This window comes from Magnolia sinica, chromosome 3 (genome assembly GCF_029962835.1).
Source record: "Magnolia sinica isolate HGM2019 chromosome 3, MsV1, whole genome shotgun sequence".
Taxonomy (NCBI): domain Eukaryota; kingdom Viridiplantae; phylum Streptophyta; class Magnoliopsida; order Magnoliales; family Magnoliaceae; genus Magnolia; species Magnolia sinica.
In genome coordinates this window covers 7,000,356-7,010,472 of record NC_080575.1, presented here as the reverse complement: position 1 = coordinate 7,010,472, position 10,117 = coordinate 7,000,356, and the positions used below count along the sequence as shown (strand labels likewise).

At 39.1% G+C, this 10,117-nt stretch overlaps 1 protein-coding gene across 1 annotated transcript; it reads left to right on the top strand.

The window, feature by feature from the left end:
* Positions 1-1,226: 1,226 nt before the first annotated feature.
* Positions 1,227-2,953, top strand: LOC131239409 (BAG family molecular chaperone regulator 6-like). The gene has a single exon (XM_058237100.1). The coding sequence runs from the start codon at positions 1,320-1,322 to the stop codon at positions 2,820-2,822; it is 1,503 nt and encodes a 500-aa protein (XP_058093083.1). The 5' UTR covers positions 1,227-1,319; the 3' UTR covers positions 2,823-2,953.
* The last annotated feature ends 7,164 nt before the right edge of the window (positions 2,954-10,117 follow it).

Below are 10,117 nucleotides of genomic sequence, written 5' to 3'. Positions count from 1 at the left end.
GGCTCGGTTTGGTTCTTGAACTTGATTGGCTAGCTTGTCTTAGTTCGATCAGCAACTCAAGCTAGTGCAAAACAATAATAATACTATTACAAATTTTTTTATTTTTCTTGTAATGATTTGTTTGGTATCTATTCTTTCCTCAACCTCACTAATCTTGTAGAGAATGGATGCACCCAAAACAAGGTTTCATTGAGTCATTTTATCAAACACTCAACGACCAACATCAATATCAAAATAGCCATGTCACCAAGCTAATTCAATCCGAGCCTATTCGAGTTGAGGGTCGATCCAGGCCTAGTCAAGCTCCAACTAGGCTTGAAGTTTTTTGGAACTCTAAAACTTAGATCGACTGGGTCCAAAGTCAATTTCAAACCGTAGTGAGTTGTGCATTTCCGAGTCGAGTCGAGTGAGCTGACCGAGCTAACTCTACTCGTGTGCAGCCCCCGTAGGCCGCGTCGGCGCGTCCCCTGCCATATTTCTCCACCGTATCATCTCGCACAATGGACGGTTAGGAAAATCATCGATGGACTTGTAGCTTTCATGTGTGGCACGCCTAATATTTGAACTATATATAATTATTTGAAGGTCATTATCGAAGTATAATTTACCTGATGAATGGACCGGATCTCGCACATATTTTAAATGCTAAAAATCGTGCTGAGAAGCTCTTCGTCAATCTCACGCGAGCGAGCATACTTGGCATTTCCATCATCCGCGGAAAAGGAGAATTGATTATCTACATCAATTGGCACCACAGCCTGTATGTCGGGCATTCCTTTTCAACATATTAATTATTTTTTCTTATAAAATCTGAACCATTAAAAATGAACGATCCACCATGAATACCAAAAAAAAACTAAATGGGTTGTATCATCATGTGGACCACGGAATTATAAACAGTAAATAACTGACGGTCTGGTTCAAAATATTTTTGTGGCCTGCTTCTTGTATTGATTAAAACAATTTTACAGATTTGAAATTTTAATGGTATTTTTTTTAGAGTTGAAATGGTACTGATTTTCTGAAATGGGTGCAATGTCATCATAAGATCCAGCGTATCAAACATACTCCGCCAGAGTATCGAAAATTCTTTCCCTTTTGAATGAAATGGAAGCCTGGAACCCTCCACATACTTCCAGAAATTCCGAGTTTCTTCTTCCCCGCCAAAATATCTCCAACAGAAGATTCCAGAAAACCCCCTTCCGCCTATAAAATCCCAAACGCATTCCTTGCTCATTCACAGAAGAAAACAAAATCCACTCTCAAAAGAAAAATCGTCTCCTTTTCAAGAAAAATCCCAATCTCTTCTAATCCCAGCAATGGAAAACCCCTTCTTCAGAAATTACTACAATGCCACTCGCCCCCGCTTCTCTTCAAACCCTCGCTTCTCATCCCAAAGCCCTAGATCGATCCCCGTCCATCAGGAGGAGCAGCAGCAGCGATCGAAGCCCTCGCCGGCCCCGAAGATCGTCTCGATCCCTGTTCATTTCGTTGGATCGGAAAAAACCAGATCGGCCTCGGCCGTCAAGATCCAGAAGGTCTTCCGGGGCTTCGTGGTACGGAAGAACGTGAAAAAGATTGTAAAGATACGATCTGAAGCATGCGAGATCGAACGGAGGATCGCGGACGCGAAGGATCTCATCCTTTCAGATGCGAAGGAGCGGCTGAGAGTGAATGAAATGCTGATGTCTCTGCTTCTTCAGTTGGATTCGGTTCGAGGAGTTGATTCAGGTGTGAGGGAATTCCGGAAGGCGGTGATACGCAAGGTCATTGTCTTGCAGGAAGCCGTTGATGCGATAGTCGCTCTCCCAGACACGGAGAAGAAAGATCAAGCCGTAGAAATGTCAGATTCAGCAGATTCTTTAGGTAATCACGAAACTGCCACTAATTCCATTGATCAAACCTTAGAAATGCAAAATATTGCAGAAGTGCCAGATAATTTCAATTCTGTGGCCCCAGTGGCTGATGATCTAACCATAGAAATGCAAGATTTTGTTGGGCCGTCCGATAATTGCGACTCTGTGGTGGAAGCTGTTGTTGATCAAACCTCAGAAATGAAAGAGTCTGTTGATTCTATAGATAATTGCCGATCTGCTGATCAATCCCGAGAAGAGCAGGATCCTGTTGAATCTTCAGAGAATTGTGGTATTCCATCCGAATCCAACAGTCAAATTCCACAGACTCAATTCCTTGCAGAACCTACAGAGGATGATGGAGATCTGTCCATAGGCAGCGTCAGTCACCTCAAAGAAGCGCATGATCTTGTCGAATCTGTACAGATATCTGGGGATCGTGTCCAGTCATTTGATAATTGCAAATCTGTAGCTGAAGCAGACAAGCAATGCAATGAAGGAGAGGAATGCTCTGTAGATCCTACAGAAGAAACACCAGTAGAAGCTAATATGAAGCCATGTGAAAGCAAACCCGAAGAAGAAATTCCCCAAGTGGAGAATCCGGTGGAATCAGTGGAGAACGACCCAACTCGGGAAGTCCATGATGCCATGGAAATCCAAGGAAGTGATGTGGCCCACGCAAATCAAGATGGGAAGAGCTGTGATAGTAGCAGTGGTGTGATGCTGAGTATGATGGAGAAGCTGATGGAGGAGAATAACAAACTGAAGGGTTTGGTAACAGAGCTATGTGGGAGGAATGCGGTGCAGAATCGGCTGATGAACTCTCTCTCACAAAGGGTGGAGCAGCTGGAGAGGGTCGTCGCAAGGAGTGAGCGGATGCGGCTGAAGAAGAAGAAGAGGCAAGCGGCAGCGGCGGTTGAGAGATCGGAGACGGCTGCTGAGACTAGGAAATGTGGTAGGAGTTTGTGAGGAGTGTTTTAGATCATTTGAGGTTCTGTACAGTGGCATCTTGAATCAGTTGTACCGTGAACAGAATCGGAGAGAGTGTATGTAATGAGGAGTTGCAATGGAAAATAATGAGATTTTCTCATGTTTCTCAACTCTTTGGAAAATAATTAGATTTATGGTGTGTAATTGCTGCAAATTCTATAATGATTGAATGGATTCGTATAATGGTTGAATGGATTCATGGTCAGGTGAATTTTGATGGAGAATTGTTAATGAATGGACTTAAACCCAAATTATATGACGTAGGGTACTCAAGATATGTTGAATTAATGATGCAAAGATGAGCTAACGTACTGAGTTTACAAGGTGCACCTTTTAGGTTAGCCCATAGGGATTAGGGACTCTATGCATCGTAGATTGGTTTAGCTTGTTAATTGTTATTTTTGTATGATGTTTAATATTGTTTAGTGAATTTAATAATGATTTATTGTTAGATTTTTTTTTATTATTATGAATATGTTACATGTTTGGATGCTTGAACATGGACTTATAGATGAAATCATGTATAGGGTGAAAGTATGTGGAAACTATTTATGTTTCATGATGATTAAATATATGTTGATGAATATGGCATGGTCGTGATAAGTGGTGATGATGGAATTATGTATTTTGAATGCCACATTATAAGGAAATCCCTCTTGCCATGTATTTTGTGGAAATACATGTGATTTATATTATAGATATGCATAAACCATGTGGTTTATATCATGGACTTGTGGAAATTTGTGTAGTTATGTTGATGAGTTGATATGAAATAACCTTTTATGTGGGTTATGGTAAAATTACAAAGGATCCTATGATTGGATTGTTTTCTTATGATGGATTCACCAGTGGTTGTTGTGATGTGTGCCATGAAATAAGGTGATGTGGTGACTTGTCGAATGTGAGTATTATTGTACAGTTGGATGCATTAATTGTATTATAATTACTACTTATAAATGGTGAATTAAAAGTCTGTTTGTTATAGTTTCATGAGCCGAGTATGGCGGTATGGGATGTTATGCTCAACCTGGCAACCAATGGTGCTAGAGCTGCATACTGTATCTATTAATGCTAAGTGATGGGAAATTTATTAACTTGGTATTATATGTTTATGACATGCTTATCGGCAGTTATAATATGTTTAAGATTGACATATTGAAAGCTTAGTTATAAGGAATATTTGAGATGAAAGATCTGAGGGTTGTAAAGAAGGTTCTCGGCATTAACATACGCAGATACAAGAATAGGAGCAGGCTATGCTTATTTTCGGCTTTCGTCTTAGCATTGTCTTGAAATGGATGAAGAAAAACAGGTTATGTTTCGTGTGCCTTATTGAAGTGTGGTTGACAGCTTGATGTATGACATGGTCTATACAAGAGTGGAGATTTCATATCCGATTGGTGTTGTTAACATATACATGTCTAACTTCGGCAAGTGATATTGGAAGATAATGAAATAGTTACTTCAATATATTTGAGGTACGTAGGATTAAGTCTTGATATTAAAAAAATTAGATGATAAGTTAGTGGGCTATATGAATTCAGATTACGCAAGCAGTATCGATAATAGAAAGTCAACTTTTGGTTACTCGTTTATGTTAACGGGTGGAGTGATTAATTGGATGTTGAAGCTTCAGTCTGTGGTGTCTCTTTTCCACAACTAAAACTGTGTATATAGCAATAATTGAAGCATTCAAGGAAGCAGTTCAGTTAAGGGGAATAATAAATTTGTTGCGGCTTCAATAAGAGGTCGTGCTAGTTAATTATGACATCAAAATTGCGATTAATTTGGCAAAGAACTGGGTTTATCATTATATAATTAAGCATATTTTATCCGACAGGTGTTAGAGAAATGTGGCGTGATCTTCGAGAAGATACATATAAGCATGAATCCAACAGATATGCTTACCAATGTGTTTCATAAAGAGAAGTTTAAGTTCTATACAACTTCTTTGAGTTTGACGAAGATTGAGTGAAAACGGAATGTGTAAGAAAAATGATGATTGTAAATTTATGATGGAGACTAAGTACAAATGGAGGATCAAACATGTTGTGTTGTAGCATGAAAATTAGAGTCATGGTAGAGATTGTTGAAAATCGGATGCCTTAAATATATATTGAAATAGGGGCCTTCGTCGATCGAAAGATATGAATAAAATTCAGTTTTTTTTTTCAAAACTCTTTAGATAGTTTTTTAAGTTTTCAACCAATCGAAAACTTTGGTCAATAGGTACCCTCTAACTTAGTACTGTGGAAACTGAAGTATTTCTTAATAATTAAAATACCATTTCTTTTTAAAAAAAAATGCTATGAAATCTACCTTCTTCCCTCAATAAATAATCCCTCCTTCCAACCCTTAAAAACAAGAAAAATCTAATATAGAGAGCAGCCACTCAAGCTTTTATGTGCTTTTCTTGTTCTCTGCGTCTTCATTTTATTATTTTTTATATTATTCTTCAATTTTATTTCATTTTATTTATGGGAAATGCTCCGGTGCTCTAGAGTACTGGACCAGATAGACCAATCAATTGATCCATACCGTCAATTAAGTCCATTATACATTTTATGGGCTCCAAAGTGAAAATCACACTAATTGGGAGATCTGATCCGTCCATAAGTTGGCCTTTTTATTATAGCCTTTCTTCTCTAGGCCATGGATGGGATGGTTAGGGTTGTTTGACGAATGTAAATCTTAGAAACTATAAGCAATTCATGATTGGTCCCAACAGATGTATTTCTCCAATTGTTGGTTAAGCTCATTTTTCCATAAATCATCTCGACCATCCATTTTTAAGCTATTGATTGGATGGCTCAAAATATTCCATCTGAATCATGAAATTTTTTATGGACGTAATTGATTGACCAGGTCATTTGATTGGACTATCCAATTGTATTGCTGGTGCTCTCAGGGCACCAGCTCTAGGTATAAGAAATCAGTGAGAAAATCTAGCCGTTGATCAGAAAATAGTCCCATCTGATACTGAATTGCTAAAACATGCAGGTTGGGCTGGCCCATGCACCATCTCTAACATCTTCGTTGCTCTGGCGAAAACCGGAGCCGCAGTCGAAGGGAATCCCGAAAATGAGGTGACATAGCCAACAACTGCATCTGCTCTCAATCCAATGTGATAGTCCGTTGCGCCGGATTCAGCAGCGTCGTGGACCTCACATTGTCCCTCGATGGTGTGCTTTGTCTCGTCAATAATGGCAATGACATCTTCCAATAGTCACCTATCAAGTTCAAATGCGCATGGATGACACCGTTCGATCTGCCATCTTCATCATATCAGATTAATTGCTCGTAAGAGAGGAGATGGAAGGCAGATGTTTTCATTGATTTGAAATGTTTTGTGTGCCAATTGATTTTCATCATTTGATGGGGATTTGAGAATAATAAATATACTGAGATTAGATTACTAATTCGTTGACTGGGTAATTACTTTTATTTAATCGAAGTAACTTTTAACAGGGGGATAGTCAATGGTGGGCCCACATGATGGACAATGATAAAATGTTTGGTATATAATGAAAGGTGGCCTAGACATGATGGATGGTCTAGATTATTAATTGGACCCATTCAACTGTAACAAATATGGACCATTCATTTGTAATCCATTGATGGGATGTTAATATCATCATAACCAGTGGTCTTTTTAAAAATGGGTGATCAAAGGCGGGCCCCATATCCTGGATGCATAAAAAGATTTATCTATACTTCGAGGTTTTAGGTCAGGTGGGATCATCTGGCCCAAACCATTGACATCTTTTGTGAATAGGATCATCTGGCCCAAACCATTGACATCTTATGTGAGTAGGATCATCTGGCCCCACCTACTCGGCCCACTCTTATATGGGTGGTCTAGTTGAAATTGCCCAACTCATTTACTTAAATGGGTCATTTTTCGACCAACTCCAAAGTGGGTCTGGTGACCAAGTGGGCCTGGTAAACCAGACCCATTTCCCATCATACTTAAAAAATGCTCTTGATGCTGAAAGTTTACAAATTTCACCATCTGCAACCTTTCATCTGGACTCGAGCGAGTCTTAAAACCATTAACTGCTTTAGTGGGCCCGACCACGGATGGGCCACAGATTAGATAGTTAAGATAAACCAATCAGTGTAACTTTTTTTTTTTCAAGTTAGATACGCCCTGTATAGTGGAGAATAGAGATTGAGATGCTCTTCAAGCATAAGTCAGCATGGATGGGGCTCATGATCTAGATAGGTGATCGGTGGGCCATGTGTTTGGTGGGGAACACCCCAGAAATCTCCAAACAGATCCCGAGGGAAAAAAAAAAGGAGAGTAAACACTTCAACAATTCACATTCAACAAAAACTGTAGATTCAATGGCTAAGATCTCCCAATGTTGGCTATTCTTGTGCCACACCTGCAGACAGTGGGGACCACGTGATCCATGGTATGGATTACTAAAACAAGTCCCCAGCTGCACAGTGTACACGTTTCGCATGTGTCTGGTGATTTCAACATTTCAGACCATCCATCATGTTGGTCCCACGTGCCTTGGACAATTCTAATTGAATAATAACAGTTGGTGTGGTATCGTCTGTTTGGAATGATCAGATCCAAACCGTGAATCTGGTGTGACTCCTCATGTTCACCGTAATTTTAAAAAATAATCATGATCCAAAGATCAGGAGGGACACACCACAGGGAGCAATGGACAAGACCCAAAACCAACACATTCACGTGGCGCGGCCCACCTGACTTGGGAATGCACCAGGGCTTGGTCTGTTCCTTCAGCAAGAGGATCTTGTTTGCAAGATCACGTGTATATTTTGATGATTCAAACCGTTGATCAGATGGGCAGGTAGTAGTTAGAGGACCAGACCCGTAAGTCTCCTTGACAGGAAGATCGTGACCCTTCAATAGTTGTCAGCTTTCCGTTTGATGTAGCCGCGCCATCTCCATTTAGTTACGACGAATATGTTCATGTGGGTTCGGTAATTTGTTAATCCAAACCATTGATCTTAATGCCCATGGCGGATGGTGGACGGGGATGCACAAGAAATCTCCCAGATTGGAAGATATTATATCTTGATATTAATTTTTAGATTTTACTCAAAACTTACGCTGATCATATGGTGTGGCCATCGAAGTTTTGGAAAGTGTTATAATTTTTACCATGTACAGTTCAAATGAGAGGGGAAGCGATGCACCTAGTGGATTTTACTTACAGAACAACGTGTAACAACAATATTACATGTCACTGCGAAGCAGATTTGGCTGGTGTACCGTGTATTTACGTCACCAAGTTCTGTGGTCCCATAATGAAGTATGTGTTATATCCAAACCGTTCATACATTTTTAGAGCTCGTCCTAAGGCTTGAACCGAAAAAATAAGACAGATATAAAGATCAAGTGGACCACACTGCAAAAAGCAGTGGGGGATTGAACTTTTACTATTGAAACCTTTTGGGATCACAGAAGCTTTGTATCAATATGATATTTGTTTTTCCTCTTCATCCAGATCTTTGTGATCTTATGAAAAGATTAGATGGAAAGATTTGTGTCCATAATTATGCTATGTTAATTATGCTAAGTAATTATGTTATGTTAATTATGCTATGTTAATTTGGAATAATTATCTTATGTTAATTATACTTTTAACATCGAACATGGTCAAATTAATATAGCATAATTAACATAACAACTGTTGGAAGCAGGGGATTATACTATTCGGTGCCTGCCGAAAACCCTAGACAGAACCTCTCTATCTTCTTAAGCTCCCCAGAGCACGGTAATGGCAAGTTCTCTTGTTTCCTCCAATGCTAAAACCCCCACCAAAATAGACTGCGCCATGGAGTACGGAGGGCGGATGGTTAATATCTTCACAAAGTATATTCTACTCATTTCATTGGCGAGCAGTATCGTTACGATCTTTTTTACCTTCTCAAAGCGTTTGATAGGAGGCGCAGTAATGGGCGGCTTAGTGATCAGAACAGTAAAATGGTTTTACTCCGAATCCTTGATAGAAAAATAGAAAAAAAGGTTCCTGCTCACGCATATGAAGGAAATGCTACAAAAGAAAATACGTCTAAGTATAAAGAAGAGAAGAGGGATACGGATGATAAATCTATGAAATTACGGAACAAATGTAAGGGAAAAGAAGTTGTTGTGGAAATACCGAAATGCCCTGGAAGAGATGACGCGACCACATCTGATGGCTTGGTTCCACGTCTCTCTTATAAATTTCATACCACGTTTCCGGCTTTCCCTGTCAGGGAGGATGCCAAGAAGTCTGGTAGCTTGGTTACACGTATCCCTGTCTAGAACGGATTTTTTCATAGCATGCATCCGATTCCGGGTCGCCCTATTCAAGATACATCCGGTACTGAAAGCCGTCCATGAGAATTTACGAGCATATAAGATGTGTTTGATTTTTTACTTTTAAATATGTAGTTGAATGTTATAATGACATCTTTTCGTTTAAAAAAAAGGAGGGGATTATACTATTTCAAATGATGGCCATGATAGTTAGCCCAGTTAAAGATGACAAGCGTATCAGTTGGGGTGGGTTTGTTGTCATAGATACGATAATTATTATACTACCCGCGTAGCCAAATACTAACGTACTCTTCCATACAAGATACACACTAAACCTACGCCGGGTTGCACAAGCCGGATTTGCAAAATACCCCTAGATCGACTGTCGTTTCCCTGTTGTAATTTTGTTTTTACTATAAATAGTAAGTTTTAGTTTGATTATAACTCTTCATCCGTCGGGCTTTAGAAGTCGCGTCTAACGTGAAAAGAGCTTAGAATAATTAGGAGAACGGTTTGGTGAAGCCAAATAGGACACTTACTATTTTTGGCCGAAAACCTTGCGCACAAGTAGACATCACGACCGTCTATAAATAGTAAGTTGACTATTTATAGTAAGTCATGGATTCTAAGAGTTTTAGTTGTACTTTGATTCTGATTTCTTTCTCATTGCTTGGTACCCCTATTTAAAGGGTTGTGAACTCGTTTTTATTCATAATTAATCAATTTTGAATTTATTAGAATTTATTTTTATTTTTTGCTTTCTTTCCTCGTGGATTCGAGAAGTCCCTGTGAGGAGTCCAGAGAAGCTCCGTGGATTCGGGGTAGTTTTCCTCATCACGTTCATCCCTGCGTCAAATTATTTAAAAAATAATGCTATGTTAATTATGCTATATCAATTTGGAACAATTATGCTATGTTAATTTGGAATAATTATGTTATATTAATTTAGAATAATTATGCTAAGTAATTATGCTATGTTAATTTGGAA